Here is a 22,179-nt window from a genome sequence, read left to right on the forward strand (position 1 = left end):
GTACACTTGGTCGTACACAGCCTCCATCATTAAAATCAAGCTGCTCACTTGGTATTTGAGGGAAAAAACATCTTTATTCACCCAAACAGCCATCACACACCCATCAGTATAAAAACAACGCAGAAAAAAAGCAGAAGTTTAGCACCAACTTCGAGCAGTTCAATTGTCCCCAAAATTTGTCTGCCACCCCTTTTAGAGTGACATAAATACACAAACACGACATATATACATAGGTGACACATTAGTGTTGACTCATCCATCACACGGCAACAGTCGCCCTCACTTTTCTCGGTGGATGTCCTGCTGCCAAAATGAAGGTAATCTCGCAACTGCATTTAAACAGGACATAATGCTACAACAAAAAACATTTAATGCTATCGGAATATTTTCAGATTCTGGATCCTAAAATATTGTGGAGTTACAGGATGGGCAATTGCTGTTGCTTCAGTTAACTAGTTTGTGGTCTTAAATAAGTAATAACAGCACAACATTAGCCGCAGGGAGTTGGGCTCCATCCATGCATATCCAGCTACTATTCTGCTAAATACAACACTTGTGGAAAAACAGGAGTTCAGAACATTCAGAGATTTATCCCATTTTAAGTATCAAGTAAATGTAGTTCAATGCTTATCACACTATGGCTATTGGGAAATCTATCGGTCAGAAATAAAATGACTAAATACATTAATACATTGCACCATATATGACTATAGAGTTTTACAGTAGGTGTTAGTAGGACAGCGGGTGTGCAAAAATATTGGGAAAGGAATCTGAATAGCAAAAATAGTGCAAGGTTGTAAATGCTTTGGGTGAAAACGACAAAAATCTCATTTCAATGTAACAGGAATAAAGAAAAACTGCTTCAATTGTTGCTAAGATGTGCACATTATGGTTGGCCTTCATCTCTCAAAGCACATAGCAAAAAAAAAAAAAATAGGCTCAGGTTGTGTGAAAATAACGTAACATACAATTAAAGAATTTACATTTCAGCAGTGCTAATGTTGGTAACTAAATTTAACTTAAATATGTGAAACGTTTAAGATCTTGTGACAAGTATTACTCTACGGGGGGAAGTGGCAGTCTCGATAAAGAGGTCTCCCTGGGCTTTATGCAGTTCTGTCTTCAGACTAACTAGTTTTAAAAGGAAAAAAAGGATCCGGTACATAGAACAATAGTGCAACGTTAAAAGCTAGTTTTCCTCATAAGTTAGGCTGCTACATAATTGTAGGTTAGACTGAACTGCAGTGGAAAGGTCTGCCCACATGGAGGTCATCTCAAGAGTCCAAAGGCACTCTATAAACAAACTTAAAAAAACAAAACAGTCCAGGAACGAAGGAAGGAGGAGGCCTCACCAGCTAGCTTCCTGCCAAAGAAAGACAATTAGATGTCAAGTATTTGGAGTCATAGTAGGACAGCAATACAGCTGATTGAGTCTGGTATTGACCTGATTATAATACAGCCCTCGCTTATCACTGTTAATTAGTTCAAAACCTAACCACGATAAGTGAATACTGTAAAGTATAATTAAAAATAGAATGGAAGAGCATAGAAAACCTAAATATGTTTAACCATTATTAGAGCCCTGTAGATATGAAATAACACCCCTATAGTCACTTTTACGATCAGATTACTCTTTGTTTACACTACATTGCATTGCTTTTCCTCGGGTCGTGGGGGTGCTGGAGCCTATCCCAGCTGTCTTTGGGCGAGAGGCGGGGTACACCCTGGACTGGTCGCCAGCCAATCACAGGGCACATATAGACAAACAACCATTCACACTCACATTCATACCTATGGACAATTTGGAGTCGCCAATTAACCTAGCATGTTTTTGGAATGTGGGAGGAAACCGGAGTACCCGGAAACCGGAGTACCCGGAGAAAACCCATGAGAACATGCAAACTCCACACAGAGATAGCCGAGGGTGGAATTGAACCGGGGTCTCCTAGCTGTGAGGTCTGCGCACTACCCACTCGACCGCCGTGCCGCCCCATTCATTCATTTTCTATACCACTTATCCTCACAAGACTCGCGGGGGTGCTGGAGCCTATCCCAGCTGTCTTTGGGCGAGAGGCGGGGTACACCCTGGACTGGTCGCCAGCCAATCACAGGGCACATATAGACAAACAACCATTCACACTCACATTCATACCTATGGACAATTTGGGGTCGCCGATTAACCTAGCATGTTTTTGGAATGTGGGAGGAAACCGGAGTACCCGGCGAAAACCCATGAGAACATGCAAACTCCACAGTCTCCGAGCTGTGAGGTCTGTGCGCTAACCACTCGACGGCCGTGCCTGATTAAAAAATAAATGTTGTCTTATATTTGGGCCAATTCTGTAAAAAGGGATGAAGGAAGCTAGTTACCAAAGACAAAGTCGCACCACCTGGGCCCACTTAGGCCCTTCAACCGCGATTGTCGCAGCCTTTTTGCAGGTGGTGGCTGTGGTGCTCCTGTGGAAACATCGTGAGAACATGTGCCTTCCTTGTGCCTCCACGTAGACGATTCAGGTACGGACTCCGCACTCCCGCCATTGGTGCTCGTCTTTCTTCTTTTCACAGCTTGAACTCCTTGCAGGTCTTCGTTTCTGTACGCAGACGCTGACTTCTTATCATCCAGTGTCAAGGGGCCAGAGTCCCAGTCCTCTGCTGATTTGTTGAGTTTTCTCAAAAATACTCGACATTCCTTCAGTGGCTGAGCATTCCAGATGTTGGAGATGTTTGGTTCTTGCTGAGATTGGACTTCTTTTGCTGATGTTTTGTTTGATGCCTTCAGTTTTAGCCGACATGAAGGTTCTTGTAAGCTGATCTGCTTTTCTGCCCACCTCTTTCTCTGTTTCGGGGTCAGGAACCGCGTCCTTGCTCTAAGTAAAGTGGCTTGGTATTGGCTCCAGCGTCCTGGACTCACCATCCTGGTAATGAAAAGTCGTCGTTTAATGTTTCGGATGGACAGAGGTGCCCTCATTCTCTTCAAGCGTCTTTCAGCTTGTTTAAGCTGGACAGGACTTTTTGGCAAAGTTTTGGCAAACTTCTTGAGATGTCTTCGAAGACGTTCTGCCTGAGGACTTTGACGCTGAACGCCTTCCTTGTTAAACGAGCACGGGAAGTGCATGACTTCGTAAGGATTACGAGAGCTTGTCTTCTTCACAATGGCCAAGGACTGCGTTTCTGTGGTCTGCATGAACCAGGAGCAGAGCTGTGGCATACTACAGGATCTGGGTCTATTCGGGGGGCAGCTGAACAGGCTTTGAACCACAGAGGACTTGCTTTCTTCTGTGTCTACTTTGACTTTAATGTCTACTTGATGGTTCTCCACAATGTCCGACACCCAGGTCTCGGAGATAAGGCGTATACGTCTGGCAAGCTCCTGTTTCAAGGCCTGTTCCTCAGCAGACGCCGGCCACCAGCGGAATGCTTGCTTTGGAGCAAAGATGGAATCCACAGAAACACCTGCCACTCGGGTAAGTTCCTTAGAGATGTTCTTCTTCTGACGGTCGCAGTGTTGTCTTTTCATTCCAGAACGTTCTACTCTACTCTGCTTCTCCTCTTGTTTCCTTTTATGGCTGGCCTTGTTGAGTAGAAGTTTTTTCGAGCGGCGTAAAAGAGCGTTACTGTGACTGTAGGTTCTAGTCGTGGAGGTGGCAACGGCGTGCAAAAAACAGATGGATGGCTTGCTGACTCTCTTTGACTGACGGACAGCGACAGGCTGATTAGGCGGTTTGTTCCAATTTACACTCTGGGATTCTTTCGGTTCCTCCGCTTGTTTGCAGTTTTTGCTAATTGTCCTGGGCTCTTTGACACTTTGGAATTCTGGCAGGAGTGTTTTATTCATTTGTCTATCAGGAGATCGCTCAATCAAAATCTTCCGTTGTTTTGGTGACACTGTGGTAACCGTGACCGAAATTCCAGAGATCTTCACTTTTGCAGGTCTACCAGGTTTTCTTGAGGGTAAGGCTTTGTCTCTTTTCTGGGATTTCAGGTCGCTGCTAAGGTCTTTCATAGGGCGGACATCTGCTGAGCCTATTTGGGAATTGTTGATCTCAGACTTGCGTGTTAAGACGCCCAATCTGTTTTTCAGGTTTGCCGCTCGCCAGGCATCTTGGAATTCAGTTTGAAGTTTATCGAAGCTCTCTGAAACCATTCGTTTGTTTCTTCTTGATCGACCGTACAATACAGTTATTTTGAGGTTCTTGTTGACGTTGTCCTCGTTTACATCAGGAAGTTTTGCTGCTTTTGCCCCCGGTTCCGTGTCTTCAGGCTTCTGCTTTCGCGGTCGACCGATTGGTCTCTTTGCTTTTTGCTCCAGGTGCGGCCCCAGTTTCTTTGGCCGACCGGGACGTCTTTTCGGGGAAGTGGTTCCATGGAAAGCCTGCAAGTCACTCGGTGATCTTTGACTCTCCGGTGGAGTACATTCACCGACTCTCCTGGAGCCTAGTTTAGGGGGAGAAGACGCCAACCTGGGTGAAGCAGTGGGTTTGCCACATGGGGAGGGCGACTTAGAATTTGACTTTAGTGGAGCAGAAGCTGACTTTGATGGTGAAGATGTAGACCTACATAATGAGGAAAGAGGCACATTTGGTGAAGATGGAGACTTGGGTGATGAGGAAGGTGTCCTGGCTGCTCCCAAGCCTGATTTGAGAGGGGAAGTGGACTTAAGTGACGAAGAAGTGGACTTAGCTTGTGGAGAACCTGACTTTGTGATTGGGCATGCTGTTTTACCCGGTGAGGTAGATGACTGTTGTTGTGATGTGTTCTGGTTCTTCTCCGTTGTCCCAGCCCAGGAGGATTCTTTGCATGGGTCAAAGGGTTCCTCTGCTTGCGCATTTGATCCAGACCTTGCCGACTTAAGCCGATACTTGATGCCTTGTTTGTCTTTTAACGGTGACACAAACATTAACTTAATTGGGCTCGTGTACTGGATTGGACAGTTGAAAGAAGTCTTGGCGCAGGTTGCGGACCTGGTAGTTACACCCACATTTGGGTACTGGAGCCTTCTTGATACAGGTTTGGATTCTGATTGGGATTGCTCGTTTGATTCTGCATAGCATGGACCGTGTTCTTCTCGACTGATATTTTGTAACGCCTCTGGGAGATCACATGAACTGAGGTTGGAGTCCTTTTCTGAGGGCTCCAAAGAAGCATCCTTAACGTGCACATTTTTCATTAAGGCATCCGAGGTGGTCAATGTGAAAACCCTGTCATTGTGTATTCTCTGGCTGAAAATACTTTCAGAAAAACATGCGACAAAGTACATTTTCCTGGGTTCTGTGACATAAGAGGAGAATCGTTGCGGAGGGACTATATTTCTCCTCGATCTCCTTGACTCTTTTGGTGGGGATCTTTGACCCGGACTGTCTTCAGTAGGATTATGGCTGCAATCTGGTCTATCATCGCAATTTTTAGTAGCAACACCTTGGGTACATGAGTCATTTTCCAAAATCATAGCCTCACTAACGTTGTCATCACATGGAGTGATCACCTGTGACTGCTCACCGTCATCCTGGTTGCTCTGCAGGTCAGGAGACGTTGGCTCGTTTTCATCTGCGGATATTTCCGCCGTTTGTATCCTGATGTCATTGAAGTGTCTTTTAGCAGAGACAGCATCCAGTGGTACCTCCTTAACTCTTTGATCCTCCATATTCAACTCAGGTTCTGTTTCTTCTTGAATGACATTCGAGGTCGACAAAGTGCTAGCTGCGTTTACCGCAACATTGCCATCTTTTATTTGTGATCTCCTTGCTTGTGCAACGTTTCTTCTGTTGTATGTTCTACTCTCATATACTGCAAGCTCTCGTTTAATTTGCAAGCGTTTCCTTCGGGTCATTGTACCGTCAGCCGGTGTCGCCATAGCTGCCTGGACTTCCTGACGCCGACGTAAGCGTGTGTTTGGTGACCTCGGTTCTTGGCTATCGTGGCGATTGACCAAATCGCTGAGGCTATAGTCACTGGTGCTGCTTGCGTGAAGAACAGTGGTAATGATTTCAGTTAGATGGGCATCCTGTGAGTTTTGACCAATGGAAGAGGACTTGAACGCATCCTTTTCTGTCACATGCATGGCTGGGTAGACCAAAGCTACGTCCTTCTCTGCGGGTCTGATAGTCTCAAGTTTCTCACTGAAGCGATTGAACACATCTTGCAGTAAAGTTCCACTTTGGTTCTTCCTGCACTCTATCTCCTCGGGTATTGCTTTATCCGTGATTAGTGCCTCCTCCTCTAGTGTATGGTGACATAGCGAAGGTGGCATTTCATCTGGAATCGCTTCAATATCTAAAGGGACTGGAGAAAGCGGAGGTGGAAAATGGTTCTGTTCTCTATTCAGAACAGGACAAGGTGGATCTCCATCCCTTTCTGTGTCTGATGTATTCTTAAGATGTGTCAAACAGGTGTGGTTTGCAAGACATATACAAGGGTGAGGATTATGATGCTTACAGCAGATCGGAGTGCAAGGATCAAAGGAACACACAATGTTAATGGGATCTACATGCAGACCTTGGCAGGAAATACAGTGCTGACTCTTGTGGCAAACCACAGTGTAGGTGTCCATTCTGCACCTTTGCATACGGCAGTTGTGTGGACCCGAAGAAGCTACACTTCGATTGTCTTTTAAAGGGAATTTAGCAATGCCGTGATTGGGTATTGCGTGTCTGGGATGGCACATTGTGCTTCTGCAGCCTCGATGACCACAATCAGGCAAAAGGTGCATTGAGTTGCTCTTCACTCCACCGTGACAGCAATGAGATTCCGTTGGAACGCGATCTGGGGACGAGAGCAATCTTTCCTTGTGTGCCAACTTCAGCATCTGGTACAGTAAGGAACGATGTGCAGGGCAGAGAGAGCTAAGGATAATAGCCAGTGCCGATTCCTGATGAGACTTCCTCTGCTGTGTATCTTCCGACGCCTCTTCATCTGAGGGCAGGAGGGAGCTAAAGGCAAAATACAAACATCTGTGTTAGTAGGCGTAACCCCTGGCTGAGTCAAATTAAAATACAAAAGTATTCAAGAAAGCATCAAAGTTGGAATAAACACCAATTATGTAAGGTTTCTATTAAACAGCTACTTTGTTTTCAAACCAATGATATGCAAAAGTAATGGTAATGGTTTTATTTCATTTAAACATGCATCAGATTACAATTGAGTGCATCACATAATCAGTTCACAGTTCCACATGTCCAAAAGGAGTAGGAAGAAGCAAAGCTTATTAAATCGTACCCCTCCATCTGGTACTTTTACAATCAGTAACTGTTACATTTGTTCACTTCCTGCTTTCCATAATACAGTTTTTTTTTAATAATATCACCTCGTACTGACCATACAATGACATAATGCGTGCCATAGTAACTGTCAATATAATGATATACAAAAGTCTTGTTAAAACTAATAATTATTTGTTGCCTTTATATACTGCGTTCCATAGACCGGGGGTTGGCAATGTGACCCTTCCCTCAGTAGAAATTGTTGGGCCCTCCCTTTACCATATTAATATATTTTTTCTGGGGCATCAGGTATCATCCCATACCTGTTCCCTCTCTTACTGTACATACTACAGTTATTAATTGTGCCTTTGAGATAATTGAAGGTAGCTTAGCAGGGCTGAAAAAGACAGTACAGTACAGTACAGTTGTCCCTCACCACATTTCGTTTAGAATTTTGTGGCTTAAAATATAATAAATCATGCTGTTTCATGCTTGAATATGGGTTCTAAAGGTTTTTTTTATATATATATACACAGTAAACCTCGGATATATCGGACTCTGATATATTGGAAATTCGCTCACAACGGACAGATAAAAAAGAACCGATTTTTCTGTAATGGAAAAATTTCCAATAAAAATTCATTGCATATATCGGATTTTTTATAACGGATTTCGCCTATTTCGGACAAAATCTCCAGTCCCGTTCCAATGCATTTCCATTAAATTTCCCTCGCATATATCGGATGGCCGCATCGTGGCGCTCCGATTCGCCGAATCGTGACAGGCCGCTATACGACGTCATTTGCAGCGTTGCCTGCGCGTCCAGGTACATTGGAAACATAGTCAAGGAAGTGCCTTTGTATAACGGATAAAATCCGATATATGCGTAAAATGGACATTTTCCGGTATACGCATATAACGGATTTCGCTTATATCGGACAAAACCAGTGGGAACAATTGAATCCGATATATCCGAGGTTTACTGTATATTGCCTAAATGAAGCAATTTTTAAGCATAAAAATGGGTAAATGAAGTAAAATACAAATATAAGGCATCAAGAATGAATCAATATGGGTACACATCAAAACTACATGGCATTTTATGTTACAAGATTTATTGAGTTGCTGAAGGCAAAATAACATTCTGCTCAAAGCAGCAGGAATGATTGTAGAAATGCTCATACGTCTTTTCTTTAAATAACAGCACTTTCACTGACAATTTTTACAGCTCAATAAACTAATGTTCAACTCAGCAGTTTTAAAATCAGGTCAGGACGGACTTCACAATAAACAAAGGTCACCGTTTTGAAAAGGACAATAACATATATTTGAAAATGTGATGATGTTTCCAAAATCTTAGGTCAAGTCCACAGATTGTCAGTGTTGAGCTGGTCTTCATACAGTCCAGCACTTGTATCAGGTGTAATGCCATTGTTACATTGCCAGTATTTACCCTAGTATATTCCTAATGGATACACATTAACACACAAATTAGCGCTAGTTTTAAAACAGAAAGACCTAAATACCGAGCAACAAAGAAGCAGCTTCAGTTCTTCAAAAACTGAGCACATGTAAATGAGGTCTATTCAGGTCAGGGACGTTACATTCTGTAGTGTTATTGTAGATTTTCTTTTAAACAACAAAATGTACTTAAATAGGCAAGTCAACATTAAAACAAGCACAACATTCACAGGTGTCATTTTAGGATTAAATTAAATATAGTGGTGTTAACATTTAAAAGCATTCATGCAGGTATAGCAATACACATCACATTTGCATTTAAGTGCTCCATTACAAATAAATTAGTACAACAGTAAAACTTAGTTTTGAAGCACAGTCAAATCAATACAGTATGTAGCACACAATAGGTTTTCAACCGGTAGTGCAATTACATTTATGCATAAATTGCAAGATTTTGTTATAATTAAAAGATTGACCAGCCGGTGTTAGGGAGCGAAAACAATTCCACTGGTGATCTTGTAAAATATGTGTAAATTTATGCTATTAATGTTTCTATTTTTCAGGTTTATGCATGTAAATGACAGAGGAGAGACATCTTGTAACTGCAGAGACAGTCACTATGGAACTGTGCAAACAAGGACATTCAGGAATGGACATAATCCGCATCGGAGGCAAACAATGCCGCCAGGCCTTCATGACGTAAGTACATAAAAATCTGAATAAGAATGTAAACCTACCAAAAAAAAAAAGGCAGCTCTGCCAACGTGCCCTAATGTCACAGACGGCAATAAATGTACACCTTGTTCCTTGAGACACAAAACTCAAAAGAACAAGTTTATACTCCTTGATACGGAGACCTTGGTGTAAGGCCTGAGACTGGGTTATAGGCAAATTAAGTTCAGAGGTATATGTGGCAATGAGGTTAGAGAGAGAGAGAGAGAAGGGCATGCTGACATCACAGCAGGACAAACAGAAACAGCCTGTTGTTGGTAACCCTGAACCGCTGCTTTGGTATTTGCACTGTTATAGATATGGTTGTTGGAGACTAGTCCAGAAGATATTAGACTCAACAAAAACAGCTTTCCAGGCTGAGACAAAAGAGTAAAGCCACTGTCACCAAAATCTAAGAAAGCCTCCATCCGCCAGCCACCATAATCAACCACTAAGACTAGTGATTCATACAATAATCATCCAGCCATCGAGGCTACAAAACCTCAGCTTAAAAAGTCAGCTTAGACGTCATCTCAAAATCATCTTGAAATTAACTGCATGGTTTTATCGAGAACTTTGTACAAGGAAAGTGGTCCTGTAAATTTTTCTTTTTAAAGCAGCAGTCATATATGAGGTTGCACAGTAATACAGCTACAGTAGCAAAATTGGTAAATATCTGTGGTCATAAAACATCTTCATCAATACACATACACAATAACATAGTACCCAAGCTTATCAGCGCACATTTGCAAACATGCTGCACAGTTGCATTCCCAGTACACTCTATAATAGAGACCTGTACAAAAAAGAGAAAGGAAAAAAGTACAGTGTTTCCCATACATTCATTTATTTGTGGCGGCCTTCCACAAATAGATTTGGCGCTACCAGTTCGGCCTCAATAACAAACATATTAACACATCAAACGCACCTGGTCTGCCAGAGAATAAGAAGAGGGAGCAGGAGGAACTTTGTCGCTATATTTAGCAACCAGTCACGTGAGACATTTATCGACTCCGACATGAGCCCAATGAGCAGCCAGCGCTGCTGTGGGCCCCTACTATCTAAAAGCACTCACAGGATGCTCAGTTTTGATATTGACGCTGAAAAATAAGTGATTAAAGATAGTTCACCTGTAGTTGTAATACATATATACACACTTTTTTGCCAATTATGCAAATTCGACAATTATGTCACCCCGCCAACCCATTGCCGCCACAAATAAATTACATTCCTTTGGGAGACACTGAATTCCAAAGACAAACATGGCTTTTTTTACGCTAATCTCTTCAACATAAACTCACATTAAGGTAGTTATCACAGCAGTTACCAATATACAATCTTCCTGTTTGTAGAGGTGTACAGCAATAATTACAATGTGATTTAATTGTTAGAATGGCTCTAAGTCACTTCAATGGCCTTGGTCAGAAGAATTGAAGCTGCAAATGACAATCATCAATGCTTCATTAACAAACAGATTTTAAGAATTCAGTCAAACCTGAAGAACCTAGTTTTCCTAACAGCTAACCAACGCTGGAGTCATCTTTCATTTTTTACTGCCACTGTGTTCCACACATGTGGTCCTGGGAACGCTCGTCTCATACTTTCTTCGTTGGTGCTTCGGGACTACCACTACTTAACCAAAGAAGACCATCAGGTCAGCATCAGTAGGAGCAGTTGGGAGTAACTGTGCAAGATTTCCCAGTGATAAACATGTAGCAGCAGCATGATCAAACCAGTATTCCACGAGTATCAAGTATGACAAAGATAATTGGTGTGGGCTATCATATTTAATATGATAAAATAAGGAAATCGTTAGGCCATCCCGAAGAGTCCCTGCCTCTTGAAGTGATCGATCTCATTCCTGATTCAAGCCCAGGATCAAACAGGTGAAACACAGCAGAAAGTATGACTATCAAATAGAGACTCACAGTAAACCTGAATAGTCTAACCATATATTTGTAAAGGCATGTGTTGTGTTTTAACAAGTATCCCCAGAAAACATTACTCTTGTAAGAGGTGGTGGGTTCAAGTGTTGAGGCGTTCTGGAGGTGTGTCTTTGTCTAGAACCTCTTTGCAGCAGCAGTTGAGGAAATAGTCCCTGAGTTAGTGGAACCGGTGGTGTTACCAGAACCAGACAAGTTGGAATTGGGCAAGCATACATTGGCAGGTTTCTTCTTGGGTGGATTTTTCAGTGTTCCAGTGCGCTCTTTTACTTTGTATTCTAGAGTGCTGTGGGGCACCCCGTAAACTCCCTGGGCCTTAGATACGCTCATGCGGCCCGCCATCACCATTGTGATGGCTTCCTCCATCAACTCGTGGTCATACTGCCGGTATCTTCCACGTTTCTTTCTCGGTTGCTTGTCTTTATCGCGGCGGTCTGCCCCCTCCTCCAAATCATCCAAGGAGGAGCTGCGGTGTACCATGTGATGAGGTGACTGGTTGGCACTTCCTGCACAGCCAAGTGCCAGGAAAGGAGGTCTGATTTTGAAGAGAGACGAAGGTCTGGCAGTGGTTGACAAATAGGCAGCACCGTCTGTTGGTGAGGTACGGAGGTTTTCAGTGGCGATGTGATTCTCTGCTTGGGCTGACCTGCTATGATTGGATATGGATCGAACCTGAGGGATACGAAGGGGTGTGGGGGCGTCCGGACTGGCAGTGGGGCTGGGTGGGGGTTGGAGGGCATTCCTGAGCTGAAGAAAAGATTGGGGGAGTGTCTTAAGCAGACCACTTGACTGATAAAAGGTAAGAGAGGATGGAGGGAAAGTGAGTTCTCCGTTCTCCTCTGTAGCTCCTCCAATTTCGGCCTGCTCCGCCCATGCTGCAACCTTCTGCAGAACAAGACGGGCTTCACCGCCAAACATGGATGACATCAGGTTGTATGATGTTGCTTCCTTCCTGCAATCCTTGCTTCCTTTTACAACTTGGTGCAGCAACCCCAGCTTTTGTTCAGAACAGCCTTCCAGGCCTTGCCTCAGGGTGTGAAGGGGTATCCCATAAAGCAATGCAGCGCGCTGCTCTTGCAGCCTTCCTGAGCGTATATCCTTCAAGGCCTTGGACAGCAGCCCCTCAGACAGCTCCAAACTTCTCTCAGTGTACTCGTTCTGCTTGAGCTGCCTCCTAGGGATGGGAGGACCAAACAGCAGGGTCAGGATGGAGGTGATGGAGGGGGTGTGATTTGGGCATAGGGGAGAAGAGGGTGCAGAGCGAGGGTTCCACTCCTTTTATGCCTTGTGTTGGTAACATCACTGCCTGTTAATGCATGCCTGTATTCAGCCTCTGACTGGACGCTCACACACACACACAAACACACACTGATTGTGTGTTTCTTTCACACACAGAAACACGGGACAAAGCCGTTTCACGTCCAGGTGGGACAGTCTTGTGAATGGCTAAGGTTACTCGCAGCATCCCCTGCAATTTTGTTATCCTTCAGTGACAGTCGTATGTACATATAGGTAGAATAATCATATTTATCACTGGATCAGTCAAAAAGAAAAAAAAATCATAGATATAAAAGACTGCATGTTCTAGTTTATAATCCTGAGCTATTGGCATTTCACAAAATACCATGCTGTGACGTTACCGCTCAAGAGATAAAAGAGTCAACCCCACTGAACCAAAATCAAATTACCAAAGATGAGATGACCCATGGTACAGCCAAACAAAGATGCATACAATTCAAAATACTGATCCTAAACATTGTGACTTGGCCATGGTATACAACCACAATAATCGTGCTGGTTTTGATAAACAAAAAAATACCATCTGTACATTTATATATGTACATGTAACCATAGTAGCGGGGCTTTTTTCCTTCAGCCTTTTACCAAAAATCTCAGTGCCACTAGTTCAGTAGAAAGAAGAAGTCAGATTCTTACCCCGAGGCTTTTGCATTCAATGTAGATGATGTTGAAGTTGTTGAACTGGCACCATTGTTTTTGGAGAGGTCAAGCACGCCATCTGTTGCAAGAAGATTATGTGATTAGGTTTGTGCATTACTGGGCTCAGGTAGACTACATGTATTTAGAAGTAAAAGCCTTGTAGTGCTACCTTTTGGTAGTGGTCTGATACTAGTCATGAGCCGGCGAGTAGCTAGCCAGTATGGTCTGGCGAAATGTCAATGCGGCACTAATGTAGTTCAATCGGCAATGTTATTATGATAACAATGTTTGTGTAGCTTGGTTGATATGCACGTCATATTATGTCAATGGAGCGTTGTTGGCAATTTTTGGAGCCCCCCCAACAAAAAAACCCCAACTGCAAATACGCATATAAGTTTTGCACCCTGAAAAATGTGCCTCAAAAATTGTCTTACTGGGGTGGCGCTTTGAAAAGCTGCAACATTGGTGCAACACTTGGGTCCAAACATTTAGCTAGGTGTGGCTTGTGATGTGATCCTCTGTCAGGCGGCGGTCCTGTACTTGCAAGTTTGGCCAGAATTCCAGGATGACTACCGCCTCAGTACGGATTTGGGAGCATGCAGACATGATGTAGCACTTTTAGTGCAGGAGGAACTTTCGTTGTGTGCGAGGCTGCATACTCCGGATGATGTGTGATGCGTGACAAGTGTGTGTTTGCCCTGCACTTGAAACAGGCACACTGATATTTTATTTCCTCTTCGGGCACAGAAAAAGGAGTCAGCTGCGTGTGAGCTTCAGAAGGCAGCGGAATGCGGCTAGAGGGACCCAGAAGAGGTGAAAAAAACCTGCTTTTCATTCAGGTTTTCAGTGAGAAGACTAAAACGAAATGCTTTGTGAAATACAAAACTTGAGTTGTGGATACCAACATTTGTTAATGTTCTGGTAAAACCAACTGAAATAAGCTATGGAAAAATATTTTACAAATACGAGTAGAGCGAGGTCATTTTAATTTTTATAAAAGTAGCTCTCACAGTAAAAAACCTTGGTGACCTCTATTATAGCCTGTAGTACATTTAAACATTTACACTGCAGGTATGTGATTGGTATTGGTATCAGTATGGGCTGATCACTCATGGATTATCGGGAACGGAATCATAAAATCTTAATCAGAATATCCCTAAATGTAACTGATACCAGCAAGCAAACCTGCAGCAAAGTGTACAAGCATATTCAAGTATAAAAGTATATCCCACCCACCAGTATTAGATTCCCTTTCTTTTTCACCCAGAGATCGGCTCACTGTCAGGTCCAATGGGGCATCTGCCGTTTCAAAGAAAGGCGAAGAGGTCCTAGTTGCAACATCCACGGGCGTGGTGTGGAGTAGGCACTTTGATGCGTACTCCATGGCAAACTGGTGTATCATCTTTTTCATCAGCTCCTGGGCAATCTGAGGAATGTTGGAATCACAGCCCAGGGACATATCTAACAAAGGAAAGCATAGCCTTCAATATCTGTACTTCAAATGTAACATTTAGCTTTAATTTTAGAATCAATAACAGCAATTCTGGAATATGTCTCTGCAATTGCAAAAAACTCCAAACACAAACTGCCATCCTTCCAAATTACAACACACCATATAATAACGCTTCATATAACTTCTCGCTCACCTTCTGATGGATTTCGCTAACACTGTGATTTCTACCATCTAAGACGACACTCCAATTAGAACGTTTAGGTCAAATCAAGTTTATTTATGTAGCCTTTAAGGGCTCAAAAGGCTTTACAAGCTGGCAATAATAGACGACAGACGGCATCCCCTTGTCTGAATGAACCCCTAGACTTAGATCCTGAAGAGATAGAAGGAATTGGTATTTCTATTTTTGTTTGCTGTAATTCTCATCATTTGTCTTCAGCATTAGGGTGGCATCAACAGACTACAGCACGCAGTTCTGCAGCTTCATAATAAACTTCTATGCATGGCAATGCCATCCCACTTGCGACTTTAGACAACTGTAATGTTTGTAGTTTTATTCTCGGTATTTTCTTTACCCAAACAAAAACTTTTCCATTCAGAGAACTGTTTCGCATGAACCTCCACCGGTAGGGACTAACAAATTTACCTTTCTTGTGGAACACAGCCTGGAGGAACCTGTGAGCTGTTTGGCTGCTCTCAGAGATGGTCGAAGCTTGACATGGAGAGTAATCGGAGGGGGAGGACAGAGATGACGCGGTTGCGGGTGCTTGATCCTGGGAGGAAATGGGAAGAAAACAAGAGTTTCTTACAAAGTTGTGAAAAAACAAAAATACAGTGGTATTTTGCATGTTTGTCACACTTAAATATTCAGATCATCGAACAATTTTAAATATTAGGCAATGACAACACAACTGACCACAAAATGCAGTTTTTAAATGAAACTTTTTATTATTAAGGAAGAAAAAAAAAACAACCTACATGACCTTGTGTGTAAAAAAAAAAAAAAGTTATTGCTCCCGAAACCTAATAACTGGTTGGGCCACCGTTTGCAATAACAACTGCAATCAAGCGTTTGCGATAACTTGCAATGAGTCTCTAGCGCTATGGGGGTATTTACCTGCATGAACCACCTTTATAAGGTCATGCCACAGTATTTCAATAGGATTCAGGTCATGACTTTGACTAGGCCACTCCAAAGTATTCATTTTGGTTTTCTTCAGCAATTCGGTGGATCGGTGGACGTTCTGGTGTGTTTTGGATGTTTGTAAGGCTGCAGAACCCAAATTTGTTTCAGCTTGAGATCACGAACAGATGGCCGGACATTCCTTCAAGATTTTTTGGTATCCAGCAGAATTCATGGTTCCATTTATCACAGCAAGTCTTCCAGATCCTGAAACAGCCCTAGACCATCACACTACCACCACCATATTTTTCTGTTGGTATAATGTTCTCCTTCTGAAATTCAGCGTTACTTTTACGCCAGATGTAAAGGGACACACACCTTCCAAAAAGTTCAACTTTTGTCTCCACCACAAATGCCCAAATGTCTTGAGGCTCATCAAGATGTTTTCTGGCAGAATTGATACAAGCCTTAATGTTCTTCTTGTTCAGCAGTATTTTTTGTCTTGGAACTCTGCCATACAGGCCGATTCTGCATTGGATATTTTGTGGGGTCTTTTGTGACCTCTTGGATGAGTTGTTGCTGCACTCTTGGTAATTTGGGTTGGTCGTCCACTCCTGGGAAGGTTCACTACTGTTCCATGTTTTCGCCATTTGTGTGTAATGGCTCTTACTGTGGTTTGTTTTAGAAGTTTAAGAAATTACATCTCCAGACTAATAGAGCTCAATTAATCTCGGTTATGTTTAACAGGAGGGGTGATTCCTTTTTCAGACAAGGTTTTGATTTTTTGCCCCTCCCTTAGTAATGAAACATTTAATTTAAAAACTGCATTTTGTGTCCAGTTGTGTTGCCATTGACTAATATTGAAATTTGTTTGATGACCGGAAACATTTTAAGTGTGACAAACGTGCAAAAAAAAGTAATCAGTAATCACTTTTTCACACCATACTGGATACTTGTATCTTGTAACAGTTATTGTTCACTGTAGTTTGAAGGAACAGCCATTGTGGTGTAACAATGAGAGTAAAGTATTTAGCTCATTCACAGGCTCTTATAATAACTCCAATCCAGTTTCTTACACCGAGTTTGTCCAGGGGAAGGTTGCAGAATGAGCAGTGAGAGCAGTTTGCCTCAGGAGACCAGTCATCCACTTCTTTGGGTTCACAGTCTGAAAGGTAATACAAATAAATACACAATTGATCAGAAAGTAACCAAGACCAAAAGCTGCTTTAACAGTATCAGTGGCACACAATATTAAAAGTAGGGGTGGGAGCACTAGTACGAGTTTCACACCATATGAAAAGACAAAAATGTTGTACCACTGCTACAATAACAGGCTGTGGGCAACCAATGGTATTGGTATTTTTAACAGGGTTGTTGCAAAAAAGGAATTACATACATAAACACAATAACCCCGCAATTGGCTGGTGACCAGTCCAGGTTGTACCCTGCCTCTCACCCAAAGTCAGCTAAGTCTCCCTGTGCTTGCATGGGTTTACTACAGCTATCTCCCACATTACGTTAGACTCTAAATTGGTTGTTTGTCTATATGTGCCCTGTGATTGACGGCACCCAAAGTCCAGTGGGACAGAACCAGCTCACACATAACACATGCTTCTCAAATTGTAGACTGGTAGACTCCCTTGGGAGCCTGGGGGTGGAGGTTGAACTGTCAGGTGGGGCGTCAGAGGCAATATTAGTGCAGACCTGCCAATGTGTATGAATTTGCCGTAGTCAGCAGGCAATCTGACTCTTGAATATGCATATATGCTTCACTGCTCTCCATGTTGTTGCATTTTGCTGGTTTCAGTTTCTATTTCAATGTGTACAGTACAGATAAACAAATAGATATTACGAGGTTTTCAATGGTATTTCAAATCGGGTCGGGGGTCAAATATTTGTATTCCCATTAAGGGCATGACAGAAAATGATTGAGAACCACTGCCCTAATAAGATCAAGTGCCATGAAAAATTAATCGATGGGTAAAGCAAACGTGACGCACCATCACATAATTTGAGGTCTCTTGTCAACATTGAGCCACAAATTCCCTCTATGATGCTTTCAAACCCTGCAAGACAAGACAAAAACACAAACACCACTTTATATGACATATGAACAATGGTTTAATTGTGACACATTCCCTAAACAACAGGTAAATGATACAATACGACTGTTTCTGTTGTTTTCAACTCCCATGCAAAACATATCACAAAATCCCAACTGTTTTAAACACAGTTAAACAAGGAAAAAGCAAAACGGAAATCCATTGTCATATAACACTAGCTGCTTTAGTTCAGCTATAATCCCCTCCCCCAAACTGCCTTATTATTAGCACACTGCCCATTTTACGTACACAATGCTAACACCAGAAGTACCGTTTATGACATATTATATAGCGCACCTTAATGCTACGTGTATAATGTCCTCTGAAATGGAAAACGATAAATTTTAAGAGTGCTGTTGGCGTGACAATAAGAAAAAAACGTGCCAAGTAGCCAGCTGGTACACCCTCGTCTGTCACTTCAACGCACCTATAGAGTTGCAGCTAGCTTGTTAGCTTGCTAGGCAGTCAGTGACTAGCTTACATGACAGAAACCTTCTTTAAATCGAAGTGCAATAAACCTCCATGGAGAATTTGGAAAACACAACTTGGGGCATACCAACGCAGTGGATCAACTTGTATCGCCATGAGTCAAGTTCCCGCCGAAAGCCCTTTCTTTCTACCGTGCATTTGGAGCACGGCACGGCCGCCATTCTGCGTCCTTCCCCCCTCTCTCCCTCTCTTTCAGCTCTGGTTTACAGCGGAGGTAGGTAGCTTTTCCGTGCTGTATTATTTCTTATAGCCTCTTGGAGGCGACGCACACAAACTATTTGTTGTCAAGGCTAATGGCGATGGCTACGCGAATACCGACAGGGACGTAGCACGAAATATTGGGGGCTTCAGGAGGCATGTGACACACTGTAGTTTATGCTTGAGTTATTATTATTATTTTTTTACAGTTTGTTAACTGTATTTAGTATTATCCCAAAAGTAGTCAATAACACACTGTGTCCTCCTGGTTACTTACAAAAACTGCTTTTCAAAAACTTTTTTTTAACTCCACTGGGGGAAATGTGGTCTCCAGTGTGTGGACATGGCCTAAGTTAAAAGCACTGTATTGGTTATATTTTCTTTTGGAATTTTGATGCTTTACTTACAATATAGTTACAATCCACCAGCGTAAAATGTAAATACTAATAATTAAATTTTTTTCTCCCAGTCTTCAGATTCTGTGCAGGAGTGTAGTATTGGAAAAGTAGCCCCAGTACTTGAACAACCACTTGTATTCTTCAGTCTGCCTATTTTATCCCACTTATGCAGCCACCTGGAGGCAGTACAGCACTTCAAGTGTACTTAGGCTTCATCTCCATAATCAGCCAGCACCCCCCCCCCCCCAAGTTTACCATAGTGCTGGGCTATTCAACTAAATTGTTTTTCACAAAGCTTACTTCATGTCTGCTATTATAGTCCATTCATCCATCAATTTTTTATGCTGCTTATCCTCAATAGAGTGGTATTGCAGTGGTATGCTGGAGCCTATCCCAGCTGAAAAGAGGGCAAGAGGCGGGGTACACCCTGGACTGGTCGCCAGCCAATCACAGGGCACATATAGACAAACAACCATTCACACTCACATTCATACCTATGGACAATTTAGAGTCTCCAATTAAACTAACATGTTTTTGGAATTTGGAAGGAAACCCGAGTATCCGGAAAAAAACCCCATGCACGCAGAGGGAGAACATGCAAACTCCACACAGAGATGCCCAAGCAGAGATTCAAACACAGGTCTCTCTGATCTTTGTGGCTAACATTCATACATTAAGTTGTCAATTAAAATAGAAGCAATATGTTTAGAGTCATCAAAGATCCTGCATTTGACAGGAGGGATTTGGTATTTTTAACTAGCTACTACAAAAACACTAGTAAATATCATCTACTGTACAGTATATGGTAATTGTTTTATTTCATTTGAACATGCATCAGATTACAATTGAATGCATCACATAATCAGTTCACAGTTCCACATGTCCAAAAGGAGCAGGAAGAAGCAAAGCTTATTAAATCCTACCCCTCCATCTGGTACTTTTACAATCAGTAACTGTTACATTTGTTCACTTCCTGCTTTCCATAATACAGTTTAAGGTTTGTTTTTTTTAATAATGTACCTCGTACCAAAGTACAAGGTGATATGACCATACAATGACATTATGTGTACCATAGTAACTGTCAATATAGTTACTATGGTTACTATATCACGGTTTTGAAGGTGTGAGGGAGGTCTGAGGACCATGGGAGGCACCAGAAGGCTTCCACGGAGGTGCAGCAGCTAGAGAAAAATAAAGAAAACAGATTAGAAATCAGAAAATGCCTTTCAAAATACCATTTTCAACATCAACCTGACTTGCTATCCATTTTTCATTGGTTTATTCTGATACCATAGAATAGTGTAATGTTAACCATACATGAAGGAAAAACATTACAAATGATTGACTTTGTAGTTTCCAGGGTAACTATTTTAGCCTATTTCTGTTTATACCTGAATGAAAAGAGAAGGATTAAGATTTCAGTAAGGCATTGAACATGTGTTTGACTAACACCACCCAAGTAGATGACAGTAAGGGTAAGAGTAAAGTATGTTCATGGTCAATTGGAGAACATAGTAAATAGATCAGAGTTGTGAAAGGCTGGCTAGTGAAAAGAAACACCGGGGGGGTCAGCAAAAAGTGCTCATATACTTCAATGTGACAAAACAGAACAGCTATACAGCGTCAAGGCGGTGGTCCATCTACTGCATCTGCTGTAGCCCAGAGGAACATTTAACACCTTGGCCATCACCATAACTCACTGCAGGTCCACCAGGGACTACCAGCAATGTGTGTGTGTGTGTGTGTTATATGCACACCTGGATTTTATTATGTAGTTTAAAAGTGTGGGGCACAGTAGCAACATATTTGAATTCCGCTCATTTTCACTGGCCTGTCGAGGCAGAGCGACCACCTCCATAAATAAGTAACATTTTACAATTCCTAACTGTCACACAATCATAAAAAGAAGTATATCAAAACATAACAATAAAACATGTACTTATTGTTACTATCCCTTTAGTCATATTGTACTGAGTAGCCAGGAAAGAGATGCAAGTACAAGTTTTGATGCAAGTCTACCACTCAGTCACAACAACCTTTTATTTGTCGTCATACTTTTGTTATTATAAGTAATTAAAAAAAAAACAAAGCACACATATATATGGAGTTAATCCTTTATATGCTCACTGAGCTGAAAATCTCACAAGGTCTCGTGAGAGTTGTTAGTCTTGCCTGACATTTGTCCATGAAAATAGTAGTTCAGCATTCTTAACTGCCATACAGGTGTAAAAAGAAGTGGACCAAGCTATATTAAAACATAACAGTAGGGGTGCCAAGGGCCAGTCAGACTGTGAATGATAATACACGTAATATGGAAGTGGCAGTGCTTTATGCGCACAATAAACCTTGCAATCTAACCAACCTCAGTGTTCTCAGCATCACTCGCTTGTGACGTGTGGCTGTTTTTTCCCATCAGAGTTAAACAGCTGCAGCTGTGTTAATGTCTAAGCAGAATCTGTACTGATGCTAAATTTGATCAACACATATAGAGGGTCAAACTTAATCACCCTTAATCACAGAGTCATTCTATTTATATTCGTTACATTGGACAGGAGGGCTGCACAGCGGTTGAGTGGTTAGCGCGCAGACCTCACAGCTAGGAGACCAGGGTTCAATTCCACCCTCAGCCATCTCTGTGTGGAGTTTGCATGTTCTCCCCGTGCATGCGTGGGTTTTCTCTGGGTACTCCAGTTTCCTCCCACATTCCAAAAACATGCTAGGTTAATTGGCGACTCCAAATTGTCCATAGGTATGAATGTGAGTGTGAATGGTTGTTTGTCTATATGTGCCCTGTGATTGGCTGGCGACCAGTCCAGGGTGTACCCCGCCTCTCGCCCAAAGCCAGCTGGGATAGGCTCCAGCAACCCCCTGTGACCCTCGTGAGGAAAAGCGGTAGAAAATGACTGACGAGCACCAACATCCACAATCACAGGTGAAAATTTGTTACTAATACTTCATGTAAGTCATAGAAATTAGATCCATGTTGACAATTTAGCGATATGGTCACTATATTTACAGAGTAGGTGTGCACATTAAAAGCGAGACATCTCTGATTGTGCTAAAGTATCGCCGTGCAATGCCAAACTGAAAGCTGCATAAACCCCTCCACAATGCAACCCAACCCCTGACTAATAAGGCAGAGCTTGGAGACACTCCTCTGTTGTAGA

At 42.4% G+C, this 22,179-nt stretch overlaps 1 protein-coding gene across 4 annotated transcripts; it reads right to left on the reverse strand.

The window, feature by feature from the left end:
• Positions 1-54: 54 nt before the first annotated feature.
• lcorl (ligand dependent nuclear receptor corepressor-like) lies at positions 55-18,759 on the reverse strand. 4 transcript variants are annotated; one of them, XM_058073272.1, is made up of 8 exons: positions 18,484-18,741; positions 17,826-17,891; positions 16,902-16,990; positions 15,349-15,475; positions 14,486-14,710; positions 13,247-13,331; positions 2,371-6,926; positions 55-1,363 (listed from the first exon to the last, which is right to left on the reverse strand). In XM_058073272.1, the coding sequence occupies exons 1-8, from the start codon at positions 18,575-18,577 to the stop codon at positions 1,356-1,358; spliced, it is 5,250 nt and encodes a 1,749-aa protein (XP_057929255.1). In that variant the 5' UTR covers positions 18,578-18,741; the 3' UTR covers positions 55-1,355. The 4 variants fall into 4 exon arrangements, with proteins under 4 accessions (XP_057929255.1, XP_057929265.1, XP_057929273.1 ...); XM_058073282.1 differs by having other exon boundaries at positions 13,247-13,328; positions 18,484-18,740; XM_058073290.1 differs by lacking the exons at positions 55-1,363; positions 2,371-6,926 and adding an exon at positions 7,118-12,485 and having other exon boundaries at positions 18,484-18,759.
• Between the last annotated feature and the right edge of the window lie 3,420 nt (positions 18,760-22,179).

This window comes from Doryrhamphus excisus, chromosome 1 (assembly GCF_030265055.1).
Source record: "Doryrhamphus excisus isolate RoL2022-K1 chromosome 1, RoL_Dexc_1.0, whole genome shotgun sequence".
NCBI lineage: Eukaryota > Metazoa > Chordata > Actinopteri > Syngnathiformes > Syngnathidae > Doryrhamphus > Doryrhamphus excisus.

Excerpts from the sequence above, each read along its gene's own strand:
- lcorl (XM_058073272.1), bottom strand. The coding sequence starts at position 18,577 with ATGGCGGCCGTGCCGTGCTCCAAATGCACGGTAGAAAGAAAGGGCTTT. Across the intron at positions 16,991-17,825 it reads AGACCTCAAATTATGTGATG|ACTGTGAACCCAAAGAAGTG; the intron begins GTGCGTCACGTT and ends ATTACCTTTCAG. Across the intron at positions 15,476-16,901 it reads TTCCCCTGGACAAACTCGGT|GATCAAGCACCCGCAACCGC; the intron begins GTAAGAAACTGG and ends ATTTCCTCCCAG.